Raw genomic sequence first — 21,677 nt, 5'->3', positions numbered from 1 at the left:
TTGGTAATTTAATTGGGATTACAGTGAATAAATAGATTGGCTTAGGTAGGATTGTCATTTTAATTATATTGGCTCTTCCCCTCTGTGAACAACTAATATTCTCCAACGATTTAGCTCTGACTTTGTATAAAAACCCTTTTATAATATGTTCACTGTTGCTCTTGGTTTTGTTCTGGCAGGTAAACTACCAGGTATTTTATTCTATTTTAGTTATTTTAAATGTAGTATCTCTTTCTATCTCTTCTTGCAGGACTTTTTCAGTAATATATAAAAATGCTGATAATTTATGTATGTTTACTTTTTATCCTGCTATCTTGCTAAAATTATTGATAGTTTTAATGAACTTTTTATGTGAATCTCTAGAATTTTCCACATAAGCCATCGTGTTCTCTACAAAGAGTTTCATTTCCTCTTTACCCTTTTTTTTTAACCCTTACCTTCTGTTTTGGAATCAATATTGGTTCCAAGGCAGAAGAGCAGGTAAGGGCTAGGCAATGGGGGTTAAGTGACCTGCCGAGGGTCACACAGCTGGGAAGTATCTAAGGCCATATTTGAACCCAAGTCGCTAGGCCTGGCTCTCAATTCACTGAGCTACCTAGCTGCTTCCTTTTTCTTCTCTTATTGCTTTTGCTAGCATCGCTAATACTGCTATAAGTAATATTGGTGATAATGGGCATCTTTGTTTCACTTCTGATCTTATAGAAAAGGCTTATCTCCATTACAAAAAATTCTTGCAAATAGTCATTTGGGGATTGTCTTGGCAAAGATACTGGAGTGGTTTGCCATTTCCTTCTCTGTCTCATTTTACACCTGAAGAAATGGAAGGTAAAGTGATTTGCTCAGGGTCACACAGCTAGTAAATGTCTAAGGCCAGACTTGAACTCACAAAGATGAGTCCTCCTGATTCCAAGTCCAGTGCTCTATCCACTGTACCACCTCACTGCCTAGTGATTAGTAAATTCCTAAGACATCAGAATGCTTAATAAATGTCTGATGACTGAGTAAAGAAGCCTCCCATTAAGCTGTGAACACCAGTGGGCAGTAACTATGTATTCTTGCCCTTTGTTTTGCCCCTGTGCTGAGCACAAAGGTCAGCTCAGAATTGGCATCTACTAAATGCTTGTCCAATTGAATCATCTTAATAAAATTTTAGAAGAAAAAACCATCTGGTTGCTTTAGGAAAAGACTATATAAGCCTACGGATTTTAATTTTTTGATTAATGGTTAGGAACAAGTAATACTTTAACTCACTGTTATCCACTGATTATCAAGCAGTTCTTTGGCTGTGATTCTGTGAGCAGGATCTACCTTCAGAAGCTGTCCCAAAGCGTATTTAGCTGCAGGAAAGGAAAAATCCCTGAAACTTCTCATTTCTCTTAACAACAATGAATGACACTAACTTCAAAGTTTACCTTTGGCTATGACTTCAAGGTACAAGGGGGAGAGGAGACTTGGTAACTAAAACTTGACTTTGCAGACAATCAAGAAGAAAAAATTTTCAGCCTAAGGTGGATTTTTTGTCTGCATTCCTTAGCTTTATAGTGTGAACAGTGCACATTAACCAGATAATTAGCAAATATATACTTCATTGGGGTGACTCCTGACTATTTTATGGCCCCAACAATCCTTAACTCTTAATGGGAAGCCTATTATAGCTCAATTTGTCTATTGCTTTCTGCTTTTTTGTTTCATTGTGGACAATAGAATGTTTGAAAGGGGTGAGAAGAAGAACTAGACCTCTTCAGTGGTAAGAGTAAGCACTTGACTGCCATGAAGACTAGACACACTGTGTATGCTTAGCCTTTCTCGGATGGCAAGTAGCACTTAATGACCTTGAGAGTTCTATCTTTGGCTTTCTTAGGAAAACTCTTCTCAACAGAACTTTTAGAAAAAGGAAATGGGTCTCAAACAAAGGAATAGCTTTTGAAGGAATGAGCTCAATCAAGAGGTCATGCTTTTAAAAAAGCTTTATTGTAACTGATGGCAGAACAGAAAGGTATCATCATGTTTTAGGGGTTGGGACAATTCCCCTTGTCTCTGGCTGACCCTATATAGGGAGAGTGTGCCTGTCTAGCTGAGCCATAGAATCAGGATAGTAATTTCTCAGCAATAAATCTCTGCATGCTTTGTGCTCTCTTTCTCTTCTCTCTAGACCTTTCTAACCTTATTATATAACATGACTCAATTTGGGCCTTGTACTTTCAGCTTCTGTCAACTGATTGGGCTTTTCAAAGTCATTCCACAGAATAACTAATCTCAAAGTCACAAAGACAGTTTCCCTATGTATAAATATGATAGCCAAAAAGATGTTCAAAACACTGTCATTGTTTTACAATTTTAAAAATACTATCTATATTTGCTTTAATTGGAGATACAAACAAAAATATCACAAAAGTTTATCCTTACCAGAGTCACTCACACGCTCCCAGGCTGTCTTTTCAAAGCCTAGTTTTCCTTTTCTTATTAATTCAAAGAGTTTCTCTTCTGAGTTTGCTATAAAAGGAGGTTCCCCACAAATTCTACAATACAAAGAATTTCTTATTTAAACATCCAAAATCTCACAGATAAGGTTGATGATAATAATGGCTTACATTTCTAAAATATGTTAAGATTTACAAGTGCCTTGGCTCACAGCTATCCTGTGGAGGAGGTCCTTCCCCTATTTCCTATTTCACAGATGAGGACACTGAGATTCAGAAAAGGTAACAAAATGTCAATGGTCACACTGCTAAACGCTCCAGCTGGCACTTAAATTTGGATCTTTTGACCTGTCCAGTACCACTACTACTACTACAAGTTGTAACATCTCAGTCTAAAGTGACTTTTATGGATAAGCAGCCTAGGCTGAATTCTAACTGCTGAGTCATGACTGGTGAACTGCTCTCCTCTTCTGAGATAGATATTAAATAGTGCCATAGTAATGCACGTATCTATGGAAAGATGGAATGGGATGGGGAGAAGGAAGATGGTAACAAAAGCATGCCACAAGCCCCACTTTATTCCTCTCCCAGTCATTCTTCTCCTGACTCTTTAGACCTAGACACCATGACTCTGCTTGCCTTCTCCTCTCTCTACCCCCATTTGTCTCCATCTTGCCTTCTCTCATTGGTGAATTCTTTCTAAAAACTCTATTTTGGGGATGGAGCCATGCCAGCCATGCTTCATTATGCTATTCTTAAACTCCCTTTTACATCATCTATTCACCATTAGAATGTAAGCTACCACAGGGGAAAAAAACTATCTTCCTTTTTGCTTACATTTGTATCCTCAGCACTTAGCAGAGTGCCTGACACACAACATAATGCATATTTCTAGCCTGCCTACCTTCTACTTCCAGCTGCCAGTCCAGTGGGTCCACCCACTTGCAGAACATCCAAAACATCTATGAAAGGGAAGACTTCAATGTACCCCCAATACTTGGAAGTGTAAAATATCTCTGCTATGATAAATGCTTACTTGGGCTCATTCTCACTAGGATGTTTTCTTCAACAGGCAACATGGAAATAGCTATTATTGTATCTTCTTCAGCTCTCCTTTCTACCTCCTTAAATATACTTAGGTCCCTGAAGTGGAAGTCTAACTTCTCCCAGGGTCCTTTGACTGTTTCCTTTTATTTCTGTGGTTCACCTGGCAAATGCTAACATGCCTATTATCACAAGATACAAAAATGAAAAAGACAAAGAACAAAAATTTACCCATATCTAAGGAACCTTGAGGTAGCATGGGATTGATGTCATGAAAAAAAGGACTGGATTTGGGGTCCTAGGACTTGGTTCCATTCTAGCTTCTGTCACTTACTAGTTGTGTGACAATCCACACAATCCACACAAACCACACTGGGTAAGGAGACTGGACTGTCCTATCCTATCCTATTCTAAAACCTTTAGTCTTATAAGATAGGGTTTAGAGAAGCTCACTGGGTCTGTTGCTCATTTGTAAAATAATCTCTGAATTTCCTTTCAACTCTTCCTCCCATGAGCCTAAGGGTTAATTCAATTTATCAAACATTTATTAAGCACCTACTCTGTGTAGATCACTGTGGCAGATGAAAGGAGAGAAAGAGTTCCTATAGGATAAGCATTCAAGTCCAAGTCTACTAACTCCAAGTCCTGTGTACTTCAACAGGAAACATTTTTGAGAACAAGCTGACCTTTCTGGCCCCATTCAAGTCTAAGATTCTGTCATTCTGTCAATGTAAGTAAGGGAAAAAGTAATCCAAACTATATTTACAGAATGAAAAACTGATCATTCCATTCCAGTCTAGGAGAGTGACCCTGGGGTACCTCTAGCCTGTTCTCTGAACACCAAAGCCCTGTGTGCTCCTCTGGTTTAAAGGGGCATCAAAAATCTCTTCATCTTAGCAATCTTCATAAAAACCTCTGACAAAGGCTTAATCACTCAAATTTACAAAGAGCTAAATCAATTGTACAAAAAATCAAGCCATTCTCCAATTGATAAATGGGCAAGGGACATGAACAGGCAGTTCTCAGCCAAAGAAATCAAAACTATTAATAAGCACATGAAAAGGTGCTCTACATCTCTTATAATCAGAGAGATGCAAATAAAAACAACTCTGAGGTATCATCTCACACCTAGCAGATTGGCTAACATGACAGCTATGCAAAGTAATGAATGCTGGAGGGGATGTGGAAAAGTAGGGACAATAATTCATTGCTGGTGGAGTTGTGAATGGATCCAACCATTCTGGAGGGCAATTTGGAACTATGCCCAAAGGGCAATAAAAGACTGTCTGCCCTTTGATCCAGCCATAGCACTGCTGGGTTTGTACCCCTAAGAGATAATAAGGAAAAAGACTTGTACAAGAATATTCATAGCTGCACTCTTTGTGGTGGCCAAAAATTGGAAAATGAGGGGATGCCCTTCAATTGGGGAATGACTGAACAAATTGTGGTATATGTTGGTGATGGAATACTATTGTGCTAAAAGGAATAATAAAGTGGAAGAATTCCATGGCGACTGGAACAACCTCCAGGAAGTGATGCAGAGCGAAAGGAGCAGAACCAGGAAATCATTATACACAGAGACTGATACACTGTGGTACAATCGAAAGTAATGGACTTCTCCATTAGGATCAATGCAATGTCCCTGAACAATCTGCAGGGATCTAAAAAACACTATCCACAAGCAGAGGATAAACTGTGGGAGTAAAAACACCGATGAAAAGCAACTGCTTGACTACAGGGGTTGAGGGAATATGACTGAGGAGAGACTCTAAATGAGCATCCTAATGCAAATACCAACAACACGGAAATGGTTCAAATCAGGAACACATGTGATACCCAGTGGAATCATGCATCAGCTATGGGAGAGGTGGGGGGGGGGGAGGTAAAGAAAATGATCTTTGTTTCCAATGAATAATGTTTGGAAATGACCAAATAAAATAATGTTAAAAAAAGAAAAAAGAAAAAAAAAAGAAAAAATCTCTTCATCTTAAAGAAAACTGAGGACCAGCCACAGAAGGGCAATTAAAATGATCACTAAAACATGTGAAGTATGAATAGAGAGTAAAGAGATTTGGCTCTTTAGTTGCAAAAGGTTAAGGCTGAGTGGAAAATCAATAATTGATAGCTTTGAATTGTGCCTAACATGATAACTTAGACCCACTAAGTGCTTGAATTAAATTGAGATATACAAATCTCTGAATGGTATTACCAAGCTATACAAGGACAGGAACTAAATTCTAAAATATTCAAATTAAGAGGGATCCCTCAAACCTTGATAAAGGTTGACTTTGGGACCAGAAAACAAAATACTACCTCACACTACTTCCAGTCATATTTGTCCTCTTCTAATACCTTTGCTGGCACAAAAGTGTCCCCAAGCACATAAAGGTGCTGCCAGTCATATAAGCTTGGTTTCATTAAGTGTCTTTCATATAGAGGTTCTATGACCAACTGTATCTGGAGTTAGAGGACTGGCTTGGTTAAATTCAAAGAGGATTGATCATTACCGGAACCTTGATCTCCAGGTAATTTTTCTGTTTTGGTCACAATAATGCAAAAAAGACAATTTACTAAGGTTTGGAAGTGTGATATCTGTTAGTGGAGAGAGTAATGGCTTTTTGAGACTGGAGTTAATACAAATGTCATAAACAAAGAGGATTGTTAACACCAAGAAGGAAAACGTCTAGATAATTGAAAAAAAGTATCCATTCATGGTTCTGCCTGATTAAGAATGGGTTCTTTATGGAAACCAAGATATTTAAGGGGCCTACCCCAGTCTGTGAAGCTGCTCTTGTTGAGCGTGCCTATGCTTTCCTCCATAATGTCCCCTGGTTATGCCATTGTCAGAAAGCATCTTGGGCTGGGTGAGCCATGGAACTGACTTGTGTGGTAATTCTTATATTTTCAGTCTTCTAAGTTACTGTTGATGGAATTAAATCAGTATTATCATAAAAGATGATCTGCTTATTGATGTATTTGCTAGTACAATTGTCTCTAAACACTTTAATCCTAAAGGAATGAGCTGAATCTTTGAGGTTTTAATATGATCATAATTTCCTCCCTGCCTCCAAGGAAAATCCCAGACAGTAACACTTTCTGAGCTAGTACCAACTTGAACTAAATTTGGGATGACGACGATGATAATAACTTTCTCAGAAATAAATGACTTTCATTCCTATGGTCTAGAGTAAGCTAAACTGGACTGCTGCAGGAAAAAAAAAAACATAATGAAACTTGTTCACATACCAAAGGTTTCTGTTAAGAGATAAGCATCTATCAAATTGTTTTGTATACATAGATCCTAATACCTACGTGGTTTATTTCTCCAACTTACCCTGACCATCCCATCATCCTTTCCATTGCTAGAAGGAATTAGAAGAAAGGCTTTATGGGAAATCTCTATCTATTGCAGCAAGTACTGGCCATCTTGAGGTCTGGTTCATTGAGCCTGATACCAACCTAGGATTCCACATCAAATGATCTCTCTAGCACTGCCTGGATAGCATATAATTATAGCTTAAGGGATAAATGTTTAAAGTTCAGGGTGGGTTTTTTTTTTTGTCCCCGCAATTTTACCTATATAAAATTGTATCTAATGGTTGGTCAGTCAAAGAATATGACATTTTATGACAACAATTTTCTACACATACAAAAAAAGGGAGTCCTAGAAATGAGAAATGTCTTAAAATCTTTCCATTATTTTCGGTTTCACTAGTCTAAGTTAAAATAACTAAGGAAGAACACACAAAAAGGAATATTTACTAATCTGAATTCTACCCTGAAGAAAAGATGATCACTTGCCCTGCTAAGCAGAGGTCGCAATAGGGGAGCCATATAAGAAAATGTATCCTCTCCGGAAATGATAATTAATACATATGATCACAAGCTAGAGTAGTTCATCAATGATTAATAAAGACATTAGCCTTGTAAACAAAGGTGTGTGCAAAAGGGCATATAATTTTATTATGATGCTATGCAGCTATGATCTGATGCTGAAAAAGTGGAAAGCTATCTTAAAAAAAAAAGGATGGGGATAGGGAGTGGAGAACAGATGTCTACTAAACTCACTAATGAAAATCTTTTGCTATATTAGCAGAATTATAGAGGTATCCAAAATGAAGGGGAGGGGGCTAATTATGTTAGTGTATTCTACTCTCACCAGAACACATCTAAAAAACTGTGTTTTGTTAAGGAAGCTACAATTCAGCTAAGGATGCTAAAACACCTTCACTTGATCTTATCATTCCCTCAAGCTTTCATCTTCTATCTTTTGTCTCTTCTATAAATATAGCTAGTCTCTAGAAGACAGCTGCCTACATTCATTGCCCTTACATTCTCACTTCCTTCTCATTCCTAAACCCCTTGTAATCTGACTCATGACCCCACTTGACTGAAACTGGTCTATCCAAGGACACTAATAATCTCTTTATTATTATATCCAAGGGCCTTTTCTCAGTCCTCATTCTTCTTGAACTCTCTGAAGCATTTGACACTGTTGACTAACTACTTCATTCTTCTTAAACTTCTCTACTATCTATTTTCCTGAAATTACTCAAGGACTTCTTCCTACTGGTCTGACTGATTCTTCACAGTCTTCTCTATAGGCAATGATGAATTCTTGTTTCTCTCCCTATACGAGGGTATAACCCAAGGTACTCTGTGTGTGTGTGTGTGTGTGTGTGTGTGTGTGTGTGTGTCTTTCTCTGTCTCTGTCTATCTATCTTTCTCTGTCTCTGTCTCTCTTTCCTGAATTAATTTTATTTGGGGTGGTGTGTGTGTGTGTGTGTGTGTGTGTGTGTGTGTGTGAATAATGCCGAGGAGAAAATATTGTCCAAAAGTAGAATGGACCTTCTTTGGAGATGAGTTTCCTTTCACTAGAGATATTCAAGCAGAAGCTAGATGATTACTATCAGGGGCCTCTAGAAAAAGAATTCATGCTTCAGGAAGGAACTGAACTGGATGACTTTTAAGGTTTGTTTGGGTTTTTTTTTTCACTCTGATTCACATTCTATGATATGTAAAAACCAAGAATTTCATACACATATACAAGGGGAGTCACAAATTATGCAAATTGTACATACCACAGACCTCAAAAGTATTCCACTCCAGTTGTGTGACCCTGAACAAGTCACTCAACTCCTATTGCTTAGTCCTTACCACTGTTCTGCCCTGGAACCAAAATATAGAATTGATTCTAAGATGAAAAGAAGAGGTTTAAAAAATAGTAAACCACTCAAGTAAAACAATACCTATTTTAATGTACCGTATGTTCAGTGGGATGTGTACATGGCATGTCTACACTGATGGGAAGTAGAGATGAGCAGTCAGCTCGTTAGGTTTATTTCTTTTCTTTTCCTACAAATATAACCCATTTGCTGAAGTCAGTATTCTTGGCTTTTTGAGAGAAATCTCAGTAGGATTCTCTAATCAGATGGATCTCTAGGACATTTAAAATTGGAAAACTTTAAGGATTTCACAGGCATGAGTTCTTCCTGTACCAATGGTGATCACAATTACCATACACCCCAGTAGACACATCTTATGTTTCTTTAATTGATCATATAGTGGGCACAACTCTTGTAATGAGCTTGTCACACCTAGCTAAACTGGTGCCCCCATGATGGACATACTGCTTATCATCAGGTACATGTGTGGATGCATATAGATACATACCTAAAGCTTTTCCTTTTGGTAGAACCTGCCAGAGACTTTGTTCTGCTTATATAGTATCTAAGAGCCTCTGATATTACCGACTTATCTCCATATCAAGATAAGTCAAGATCAAAGTGGACATAAGGAAATGTAGTTTTGAAGTCATTGATTTCAATTTGAATTTGATCATTCCCTTAAAATAAAGGAACTTCTCAAAAATAAAACTTCTCATCTATACTGCAAGATCAAATTACCATTCAATGACATGGACAATCACAAGTTTACCAAATCCTTCCTAAATACACACACACACACACACACACACACACAATGTGTGTGAAACTCAACCTAAAAGTCACAGAGGAAAGTTCCCAGAGGAAAGCTCATTAGTTCTGGATTCAAATCCTGACATTAATGCTCCCTGTGGGACTTTGAGAAAGTCATTTTAGGTAACCTAGTCTCAGTCCTCTCATCAGTTGGACTAGAAAGCCTCTGAGTTCCCTTCTATCTCTAGAGCTATGTTTATGCCTATTTCCAGACAAGCACACTGAATATGCTTTGCCTTTTTAAAGAGAATTTGGCTTAAACTCCAAAAGATAAAAACTTGTTTAAGACTCTTAAAAAATCTTAGCATGTTATGGGTTATTAATGAAGAAAAGAATGTTAGATGGGGCAATTGGTCGCAAAATAGAAAATGCTGTGCTTAAAGTAAGGAAGACCTGAGTTCAAATCTAGATTTACAGTTACAAGATTGTGACCCTGGGCAAGTTGCTTAATCCTGTTTGCCTCAGTTGGAAATGGTACTCTAATATCTTTGCCAAGAAAACTCCAAATGGGGTCAAAAAGAGTCAGATACAACTGAAACAACTTAAGCCTCCCCCCCCAAAGTCAGACCTTAAAGAGCATATAGTCTTATCTTTTCATTTTTCAAACATGAAAACTGAGACTCCAAGAGAAGAGAGAGAGAAAAAGAGAGAGAGAGAGAGAGAGAGAGAGAGAGAGAGAGAGAGAGAGAGAGAGAGAGAGAGAGAGAGAGAGAGAGACCTAGACCCTGAACATCCTGACTCTAAGTTCCATGCTCTGCTTACTAAGCCACTGCTCACCATTCTAAATCAGAACTTCAAAGTTTATAGAGGAAAGCTATCTCCCAGTTTATTTATAACAAAAGAATATTCAATCCTCCAGGGCATCAACAGGATGAATAACAACAATCACTTATGCTTTTATATCACTTTTGAGTTATTTACAAAGCACTTTAAATTCATGGATCCATTTAAGCTTGGGGACCCAAGGGTTAACTAGGAAATAACCAGGAAAGATGCCACATCTTTCCTGGAGGCTAGAAGAAAGGAAATGGAAAGAGAACAAGGGCTGGTCAAAGCCAAGGGAAGCAAAGATGGAATGGAACACCACCCCTAGCAGAGCCTAGGTCCCTTTGGAGATTGGGGAAGGAGATAAAGATAGGCCTGAGAGAAGAAGGAATACCTTTGAAAGGCTAAGGAAATAGGATTATGAGCTAGCAAAGATTGGAGGGAAAAGCAGAAGGGATTGGCTACTTTCTCATCTATATCTCAACATAGTTGATAGGCAGTCACAAGAGAAGATAAAGGATTGGGATTAAGAGTCTTTGGAAGTTGAGGGAGGAGGAATTTTAGATAGTCCTCTGTATGGTTACTGACCAATATTTCCAGTTTGTCCTCTATGCCAACCTATTCTCCCAAAGAGTTTTTGCCCCATGTGAAAAAATCCCTGCTTATACCTATGCATATAACTTCTCCGTGAGGCTGGCTGAGACATATTATTTTATTCATTCTATAGACAAGTAGGATTGAGGGCAGATTCAAAGCTATTTCTTCCTACTCCAAGTCTAATATTCCTTCCAACATGCTTACTGCACTTGGAATCTTTGCAAAGTATCCCTAGGTCCTTAGGAATTCTCTATTTGGGCAGAACAATAATCCCTAATTTTCCAATGCTTTCTTTAGACACCAAAAATGACCAGAACTGGCAGTCACAGCGGTTATCAATACTATTTCAACAACTCTCTGATTCACTTGTAAATTCCATTTTCAAAGACAATTCGACAAGCATTCAAAGGCATTTATAGATATTATATTATTTAAAGATATTATATTAGGCACTAGAGATACAAAAAGAAAAACAAAATTATCCCTGCCTTTAAGGAGCTTACATTCTATAAAGTGAAACAATGTGTACCCAGGCAAGCAAATGCAAAAGCCGTACTAAGGAAATACAAAGTATGGTGTGAGCAGCAAACTAAAATACTGAGGGAGCCAGAAGAGGCCTCCAAGAAGTAGTGGCACCTGAATTGGGCCTGGAAAGGAGAGAGGGAGGATCTAGGAGGGGGAGTATAGAGGCAAAGAGAGAAATCTTTACTTTTCTCTTGGCAAAAGTGACTCTTATCCTTTTTAAAATAGACCCCTTTATGGCATAAAATGAAGTCATGTCTACTCCCCTGGGTTTGAGTTTTACATCCACTGCTTTCTGCTTGCAGATTTTTTTTAATAATAGCTTCTTATCATTTCCAACACCCTTATCACTGCAATGAACAAGCCTCTAAGAAGTTAAAAAATCATATCTGAGAGCTGCGTTTTCTGTCTTTATCTCTCCTTGTATGGAATACTGTCACTATGTACTTAGTAACAATTTGAGATTTAGTATCTTTCTCTCTGTCTGTCTGTCTCTGTCTCTGTCTCTGTCTCTGTCTCTCTCTCTCACACACACACACACATATGGGTTAAAAAAAGCTTATAATCAGAGTTCACTCACTGGAAACAGTGAGTCAAACAGCCGCATCTACCACAATTTGTACTAATAATCCAAATAAAGCTTCTATATGACTTGTACCCTCAAAATTCTGAGCTGTGTTTTCCCAAAGACAATGAAGATTCTAGGCACCTGTGCACAGCATTTACTGAGCACTAATAAGAAGGAGATGGGATGCTTTGTATAGTAACATTTAGTAGATTAGTTTATCTAGGAAAAAAAGTACATGGAGGAGACTAATGTGAAATTGGACCGGGAAGATGGGTTGGTGCTACATTGTGAAGGACTTTAAATAGCAAACAGTATAGCCTATATTTTGTCTGAAAGGTAACTGAGAATCACTAATGCTTCCTGAGCAGGGCAGTGCATGGCTAGACCTGTGATTAAGGGACAAAAAGTTGGTAACTGCTTGGAAGATGGATTAGATGAAGGGGAAAGAGACTGGATTCAGGGAGACCTATTAATTAGGTTGCTACTGCAACAATCCAAGTTAAAGACAGTAAGTAGGATCCTGAACTAGGGTGACTATGGTTCCAAGTGCAGAAAAGAAGTCAGAAATAAGAGATGTCAATATAGAAGCAACAAGAACTAGAAGTTGGTTGGATGGAGAGAGAAGACAATAATATTCATAATAATACCTAGCATTTATATAGAGCTTTAAGGTTTGCGAAACTCTTTACAAATATTATCTCATTTGAACCTCACAAAAATCCTGGGAAGCAGGTGCTAGTATTATCCTTATTTAACAGATGTAGAAACTGAGGCAGACATGAAGTTAAATTATTTTCCTAGGATAACACACCTATAAAACGTCTGAGGCAGTATTTGGACTCAAGTCTTCCTGACTCCAGGCCCAGTGCTTTATCCAGCATGCCACTTAGCTGGCTCTAGAAGAGTGAAAGAAGATACCTAGATTGGGAACTTGAGTGACTAGAAAAAGAATGTTCTAGGCAAGCTAGTAGTAGCTTTAGGTTGTGAAAAAGATAATGAGTTCTGTTATAACCTTAAAAAAAAATCCTACCTTCTGTCTTACAATCAATACTAAATATCAGTTCCAAGATAGAAGAATGGTAAGGGGTAGTCAGTAATTAGAGTTAAGTGACTTGGCCAGGGTCACAGAGAGAGGAAGTATCTGATTTAAACCCAGGATATCCTTTCTTTAGGCCTGGCACTCTATCCACTGAGCCACCTAACTGCCCCCGTTGTCAACTTTTTGAGTTTGAAATGCCTATGGCACATTGAGAGGAAATTTCAAGAAGGCCACTGAATATGAATGGGGTGGGGGTGGGAGGGAGAGAGACAGACAGACAGAGACAGACAGACAGACAGACAGACAGAGAGAAACACACAGAGACAGACAGACAGACAGAGAGAGAGAGAGAGAGAGAGAGAGAGAGAGAGAGAGAGAGAGAGAGAGAGAGAGAGAGAGGGAGGGAGGGAGAGAGAGAGAGAAATAGGCTGGATTATGTAGATTTAGGAACCTTTGCATCAAATTGAACCCAAGGGAAGGAATGAAGGTCCCAAGTGAGAAGATATAACAAGAAAACAAAGGCCCAGAACAGAGCCCTGGTTACCCCCATACCAAAAGAGTGGAATATGAATGATTGTCCAGTATTGTATACTTAGAAGGATCAGGTAGACCCCTCCAGGGTGGGAAGAGAGACACAAGAGAGGCAAGCTATGAAAACCCAGGGAGGAGAAAGTATCTAAGAAGAGGTAGGGATCAGGTTTCAAAAGCTGCAGAAGTTAAGAAGGATGAGGACTGAGAAAGGTTACTGAACAGAGCAGTTAAGAGACTGTTGATAATGCAGAAAATCACAACTAGTTGAGTGGTGGGATTAGAAGGCAGACTGCAACAGGGTGAGAAATGAGTGGAAGATAAGTATGTGGAAGAAAGTAGAGATGGTATTTTTAAGGAATTTGACTGCAAAAGTAAGGAGAGATGTGGAACATATGGTGAGGTATATAGAGTTGAGTTTGAGCCAAGGATAGAGGAAGAAGCTCTTTTCCTTCAACATATTCAGAATGCTCATTGATGCATCAACCAATGTAAAGGAGCAAAAAACAAACAACACACACACACACACACACACACACACACACACACACACACACACAGCATCCTAGGACTCAGAATCAGAGGATCAAGGTTTGAATACTCATTCTGCTACTTTTTATTTGGGGCAAGTTACAACCTTCTATGAGCCTTAGTTTCCTCAGCTGAAAATTAGGGATCGTCTCCAGGTTCTCTTTGAGCTCTAACTCCTATGATATTTCCAGTATGTACATAATTTAAAATGATAGACATAACAGATGACTAATAAAACACAGACAGCTTTTTGAAGATGGCTTTCCAGGTTGTTGATCAATTAATACAAACTCAAGATCCAACATGTTAGAGTGGTTAGAGGGCCAGCTTTAAGTCAAGAATACCTGGGTTCAAGGCCTGCCTTTAACACATACTAGCTGTGTGACCATAGAAACATAATTCTCAGTGCCTCAGGCTTTCTAATACTCTAAATTAGAGACCAGTTGCCAATTTGTACTCCTTGAGAGAGATCCCACACCAAAGAGTTCCCCCTTTTTTGGAATTCATTGACCTAGGACAAAAATAAAGTATAAATTCATGAGCCTCTCTAGCAGGAAGTCCCATTCATTCATGTTTTGCTGGCTACTTACAGCATGTACATAATGACACCTATGCTCCAGATGTCACACTGTTGGCTATAGTCATGGGCATTGATCACTTCAGGCGCTGCCAAGCAAGCAGAAAACAATAATATTAATAATGCAAAAAATGATTGAAAGGCTTAAACACAGAGCATGAAGGATGCATGAATGGAGTGTCAGTGATCCTCCTGACAGCAAGAACCAGCAGCAGATGTTTTAAATGAATAATGCACAGACCCTAAAAATCTATGTGGAGGTGCCTTCCTTTCTATCACTTAGTTTCTAATGAGATGATGACACAAACTGAATAAGTGGGATTTGCTTTTTCTTTGTAACTGGTCAAAAGTGATTCATCAAATCCTACATGTTTTTCATGAACCAGTTCAATTCTACATTAACTCCTACTCCCAATTCTCTTGCTCCCATGTCCTCTTTCCATTCACATCTTATGAACCTCAACCCTGGATTATTCCTGCCACCTGCCTCCTCTGCTTCTACTCATATGCTGCAAAGTCAGAGATAGTCACACAACTGGGACCCTACATATTTGTTATCTAATCTCATCAAGGCTTTTGTTGGCCATGATAGTACTTGTACTCCTTCCTAATTGATTCACCATCCTCTTCTACACTTTGGATGTTCCAGATTTTCTCTCCCTTCCTCAAACCTAATATGACAGACTTCTAAGGGGAAAATCTGTACCCCCATTTTTGTCTGAATTTCTCCTCTCATTTTTTTAAAAAATCATTCTTGGGCAATCTGGCTTTTGAACTAATCATTCAACTGCAAGTACTCTCTCCAAAGTTACCAAGGGCATCTGAACTTTAAAAAAAAAAATCCTTACCCACTAAGGGCTAGGTAACCTGGGTAAAATGACTTGCTCAGGATCACACAGCTAGGAAGTATCTGAGGCCAGATTTTAATCCAGGTCCTCCCAAGCCTGGTGCTCTATGAACTGTGCTACATAGCTGCCACACCAAGGACATCTTAATTGTCAAATCTATTGGCCGTTTCTAAGTCTTCACCCTTATTTGCCTCTCTGCAACATCTGATAGAATTGATCATTCTCTCCTCCCAGATATTCTTTCCTTCTCCCTTGGTTCTACTTCTACCTTTCTCATATTCCTTTGCTGGTTTATCAACCTCACCATACCTCCCAACTTTGGGTATTCCCCAAAGCTCTGTCCTAGAGTACCTTCTCTCTCCACACTTTCATTTAGTGACCTCATCAACTCTCCTGGATTTAATTATCACTTCTGCATGGAAGATTTTCAAGTCCATATGTTGAATCCATCTCTCTTTGAGGATTCGTTCTGCAACAACTGCCTATTGGATATTTCCATTTGGATGCCTCCTAGATGTCTCACGTTTACTAAGTCCATAAGAGGTCTCATCTTTCCTTCAAAACCTGCCCTTCTTCTGAAATTCACTCTATCAAGGACATCATCGTATTCTGTCACCCAAGTACACAAGTTGGTGTTATCATTTGAGTCCTCATACTCATTTACCTTCTATTATAATCCATAGCCAAATCTTGTCATTTCTCTATTCATAACACCTCTCACATGTACCCATGTAGCCACTACTCTAGTTCAGGTTCTAATCACCTCACATCTGGACTACTGAAATGAGTTCCCAATTGACCTTGGAGCATCCTGTCTCCCCACTCCAATCCATCCATCTCATAGCAATCAAACAGATTCTTAAAGTTCAGTTCTGATTATGTCAGGCTCCTTCCCTTCTCCCTATCAATAATATACTTAATAAATTCCAATAGCTCTGCAATCTAACCTAAACACTCTCCTCCACAGACTCTGTGGCTCATTCTAAATGGTCTCCTTATTTTTCCTCAAACATAGCCTTCCATCTCCCATCTCGATGCTGGCACTGGTCACCTTCCCTTCATCCCCTCTCACTTATCTAGAATTAACTCTATCCTTACACCTCTGCCTTTTAGAATTCCCAGTTCCTGTCCAGATTGAGGTTAAGCTAAACCTTCTAAATGAAAACTTTTCTGAGTCTTGCAATCAATCCTTAGTGCCTTCTTACTTAATCCTACCTACATCAGGAAGACTCATCTTCTTGAGGTCAAATCACTTCATCCTGTTTGTCTCAGTTTCCCTCTCTGTGAAATGAGCTGAAGAAGGAAATGGCAAACCACCCCAGGGTCTTTGCCAAGAAAACTCCTGGTGGGATCACAAAGAATCACACACAACTGAAAATGGCTAAACAACAACAATAAATCTAAATTAGCTTATATTTATTTTGTATGTATCTTCATGTGTCTGTGGTGTTCCCCCTTCTAAAAGGAAACTTTATGTACAAAAACTGAATTTACAGCTATTCAGATAGTTTTCTATCAAAGGAATGTTGTATTTGTCATTCATTCATTCATTCATTCATTATTCATTTATTCATTGAAATATTATATAACTGCTTTGCTTTGAATAGAATTAATATGTTAACACCAACTTTATGAATTCAGACACTTATCAAAGGCCTGTTCTTTACTTTTAATTTTCCCTACTACTTATACATTATTAGCTCATTTGGTCCTCTGTGAAGTAGACAGGGTCAAGTATTAATGTCCCCATTTTATGGATGAGAAAACTGTGGCAAAAAGAGCTCCAGTGACATATATAGTTACATGGCTCAGAATTGTAGAATAATAGAACTAGATGGAACCTTTTAGAGGTCTCTATGAGTTGGGATAGATTATCTTCAAGGTCTCCTTTAGCTAAAAATTTCTTTGATTCTATGTAAGAGAAAACAGAGACCCAGAGGGGTCAAAGAAATTGCCTATGGTCGCATAGCTACTTCATAGGAGATACTGAAACCTAGTCAGAGTCAATAATAGAGTGGTTGCCAGTAACCCCAGGGCCTCCTTCATCTTGACTAATCGCATGTTGCTTTAAAAACAAAAGCATCTCTATCCCCTTTTTAGAATGTAAGGTCCTTGAAAGCAGACCGTTTTCACTTTTGTCTTTGTATCCCTAGTGCCCAGGAGGGTCCTGGCACAATTGTAGGTGTTTGATTAATTGCCTACACACATGCAAGAAAACAACTTTATATTTCTGATAAAAATAATTAAGTGCCACTATTTGGTATTAAAAGAACCAGGCCCTCTAGTCCATTGAATGGATCTCCTATGGAAGAGTTTTAGGAAGATATGAATAAACATGGCATGGGATGAGAAGGCATGAATGGGATGCAATCTATAAGAGTGGGTGAGATCACAGCTTCTCCACGAATGGAAGTACCTGTATTACAGAAATTATCCATCAGAGTTTTCTCTGTTGCTTCACTGTGCCTGAACATGGGCTTTTGCATTCAGTTTAATTCAATTAAAAACCATCTATATGAAGGGCTAAAATGAAAACTTCCTGCTTTCAGGGAGCTGACCCTTTTTCCTGGAGGATACAAACAAGTAAATGATAAGGCAATATTGGATAACTAACATGGGAAGAGAGAGAATGCTTATTCCCGAGAGGAAAAATCAGCAAAGGCTCCCTGGAGAGGTGGATGTCACATGAGATAAAGCTTGAAAGCAGCTGGGAGTGTTAGTGGCTCTGGCTGGAAAGTCTCCAGAAAAGGACTCTATTCGTTAGCTGAGGACCTGCCTCCTGAAGATGCTCGATACCCAAAGACTAGCCCTGGAGAGTGAATTTTTTCAGCCATCTCAAAGATGGTCTGAAGTATGGACAGGCTGTGAGTGACATAAGTGGACCTCAACTCACACTCACAGAAACACAGATCCTAGAAGTAGTGAAGTATTATGCAGCTGTGCTCTGCTTTGAATAGACTCAATATGTGAACTTCAACTTTGCAGGTTCAGACATTTATCATTTTTCTATGACTTTTTATACTGTTTGATCATTTGGTTCTTGAAGTAGACAGGGCCAATATTAATGTCCCCATTGTTCAGATGAGAACACTGTAGTCTGCAGAGCTACAGAGAAATATATTGTCACATGGTTCAGGACTGAAGGATACTAGAGCTAGAAAAGACCTTTAGAACTATTGAGTTTGAAAGGTGAGCTTGGTGGATTGGTAGATAGAGTGACCTGAATTCAAATATGGCCTGGGACACTTACTAGCTGTGTAACCCAGGGCAAGTCACTTAACCCAGTTTGTCTCAATTTCCTCAATTGTACAATGAACTGGAGAAGGAAAGAAAGAAGTACTCTAGTACCTCTGTCAAGATAAGCCCAAATGAGATTACAGAAAGTCAAACATGCCTGAAACAACTGAACAACAACAATATGAGTTTGGTAAAGATTATCTCCAAGGTCTGCTACAGCTTAAGATTATATGATTCTGCCTATGAGAGGGGTCCAAGGGCTGGCCTAAAGTCCTACAACTAAATATTAGTCCTACAATTAAATATTAGAGCTAGAACTGAACTCGAGCTGAGTCAATGACAGAGTACGTTCCACAAACCATGGGATATCCTTACTCTTGACTCAACACATTGATTTGTAAACAAAAGGATCCATAAGAAATATTTTTAATTTAAAAGCCATTTCCCATACAAAATGTGATTTAATCAAATAAGGGTTGTTTTTTTTTTAACTCTTACCTTCTGACTTAGAATCAATATTAAGAGTTGGTTCCAAGGTAGAAGAGCAGTAAAGGCTAGACATTTGGGTTTAGGTGGCTTTCCCTAGATCACACAGCTAGGAAGTGTTTGAATTCAGACTTAAACCCAGGACCTCCCATCTCTAGGCCTGGCTCTTTAGCCAGTGAGACCCCAAATAAGCTTTTAAGGAATATATCTCCTGCTTAAAATGAGGCACACCTATAAAACCAACTTTCAATTTTCAGCTAAAGCGCAGAACAGTATCATAAAAAGGTCACCTACAATACAAAAAGACATACTCTAGGTGAGCATGTTTGAGACTCAATCTGCATATACACGCGCACCTTTTAAGAAACAATTAACAAGAATAAAAATTGACTGACAGTAAGAATGGCTCATACTTAGGTGATGCTTTAAGGTATTGGTATTCAGTTGTTTCAGTCATATCTAACTCTTTATGACTTGTTGGAAATTTTATTGGCAGAAATACTGGAGTGGTTTGCCATTTCTTTCTCCAGCTCATTTTACAAATGAGGAAACTGAGGCAAACAGGGTTAAGTGACTTTCCCACAGTCACAAAGCTAGTATTTGAAGTCAGATTTGAACTCACATCTTCCTAACTCCCGACCCAGTCCACAATCGACTATGCCACATTTTTATCCTCTTTAAGGTATACAAAGTGCAAATACAATTAGCTCCTCTGACCCTTACAATGACTAAATGAGGTTGGTACTACACCTAGATGAATGAGATGAGATTCAATGTATGGGAAATACCTTGCCCAAGAATACCTAAAGACAACATCTATGCAGTAACTCAAGGTTTACAAAGGTTTTTTTAGCAGATGTTGTTTCATTTAATCCTTATGACAAGCCTATAATATTGGTTTTGTAGGAATTATTATCCCCATTTTATAGAACATGGTCACATGATTAGTTCAGAGTCAGAGATGCTACTGGGAGCCAGATTTCTCCCAACTCTATGCCCAACATTTTCCTAAATAATATATTGTATCTCTAAGGTGAATTCTATTTTTTTTCTTCCTTACTCTTCTTTTGGTGGCAGAGTAGAGAAAAAAGACAAAAGGAGACAGGAAAAAGGAGGAGATAAGAATGAGTATAATGACAAAGGTAATAACCAATTCCAAATATTTAAACATTGGTAAATAGCTGCTTTTAAGGGGGAAAAGATTGGTAAGACTATTATATTTTTAAGAATCCCCTTTATGAACTTTCCATTTCAAAACATTAAATATTCCTGTTTATATATGTCCCAATCTACCCACCTATGTCAAGTTCTGGTATGGCTCCCCAACTAATGTTCTTAAATGACTTGCCCAGGGTCAAACAACTAGGAAGTATCTGAGTCCAGATCCTATGCCTAATTCTTAAAATGGGGATAATGATGGATCTCTTGAGATCCATATGTACAATTAATTAATTAGTCTACTTGGGCTAAATGAGAAACAGATTAACAGATTCTCAGGGTTAAAGGGGAACTGAAAGATTATCTTCTCCAATCACCTGTAGTGCCATCATTGGCTTTATGGTAGGAATTTGGTTGAGCCCAAGACATAAATGTATTCAGAAAATAGGAAAGTCACTGATTTTGTCTTTCTAGCTTCCCTATTTCTTCCAAGGGTACCATCACTCTAATTACCTAGGTTTGGAGCCTTGGAGTCATTCTTTCTCTCCATCAGCGGTTACAGAAAAATCAATTGTCAAAGCTTACCAGTTCTATTGCATAACCTCTATTTGAATCTATCCCCTTCTCTCCACCATTGCTCAATATGTCCTACATAAACTAGTGAAATAGGCTTGGAACTGTTCTCTCCTTACTGCTCCTGACCATGTAACTCCCATCTGCTCAATGAGAAGGCTACCAGTGCCTTCTTCTCAAAATTAGGTTGTATTTACTTTGTAGATACTTTTATGTGTACTTGTCATACATAATTTAATTCCCAATAGACTATGAGCTTCTTTTTAATTGTTTATTTTAAATATTTTTCCATGTTTATACAATTCATTTTCTTTCCTTCCCCTCTTCCTTCTCCCCTCCCAGAATTGATAAGCAATTCCACTGGGTTGTACAAATGTTGTCACTTGATACCTATTTCCATATTATTCATTTTTGCTATAGAGTGATTTTTTAAAGCCTAAACCCCAAATCACATACCCATATATATATGTGATAAGTGATGTCATATGTTCTTATTTTACATTCCAACTCCCATAGTTCTTTCTCTAGATATGGATAATGTTCTTTCCAATAAGTCCTTTAGGAGTGTCCTGGCTTGTTGCATTGCTAAAAGTAGCAAAGTCCATTACATTGGATAGTTCCACAATGTTTTACTTTCTGTGTTCTTCTGGTTCTGCTCATTTCACTCTGTATCAGTTCACCGAAGTTCTTCCAGTTCATATGGAAAGCCTCCAGATCATCAATCCTTATAGCACAATAGTATTCCATCACCATCATATTCCACAATTTGTCCAGCCATTCCCCAGTCAAGGGACACTCCCTCATTT

At 38.4% G+C, this 21,677-nt stretch overlaps 1 protein-coding gene across 8 annotated transcripts in view; it reads right to left on the bottom strand.

The window, feature by feature from the left end:
- Positions 1-21,677, bottom strand: part of STK33 (serine/threonine kinase 33) — a 331,524-nt gene that overhangs the window by 36,579 nt on the left and 273,268 nt on the right. For all 8 annotated transcript variants that reach the window (XM_056802155.1, XM_056802154.1, XM_056802150.1 and 5 more), the window contains 3 exons: positions 14,583-14,658; positions 2,407-2,519; positions 1,252-1,337 (listed from right to left, as the gene is read on the bottom strand). In XM_056802155.1, coding sequence (XP_056658133.1) covers positions 1,252-1,337; positions 2,407-2,519; positions 14,583-14,658 — 275 coding nt within the window. The remainder of the gene's footprint in view (positions 1-1,251; positions 1,338-2,406; positions 2,520-14,582; positions 14,659-21,677) is intronic.

The sequence above is a fragment of the Monodelphis domestica genome, chromosome 6 (genome assembly GCF_027887165.1).
Source record: "Monodelphis domestica isolate mMonDom1 chromosome 6, mMonDom1.pri, whole genome shotgun sequence".
Taxonomy (NCBI): domain Eukaryota; kingdom Metazoa; phylum Chordata; class Mammalia; order Didelphimorphia; family Didelphidae; genus Monodelphis; species Monodelphis domestica.
The sequence above is the reverse complement of the archived record's forward strand: the minus strand, read 5'-3'. Positions and strand labels throughout refer to the sequence as shown.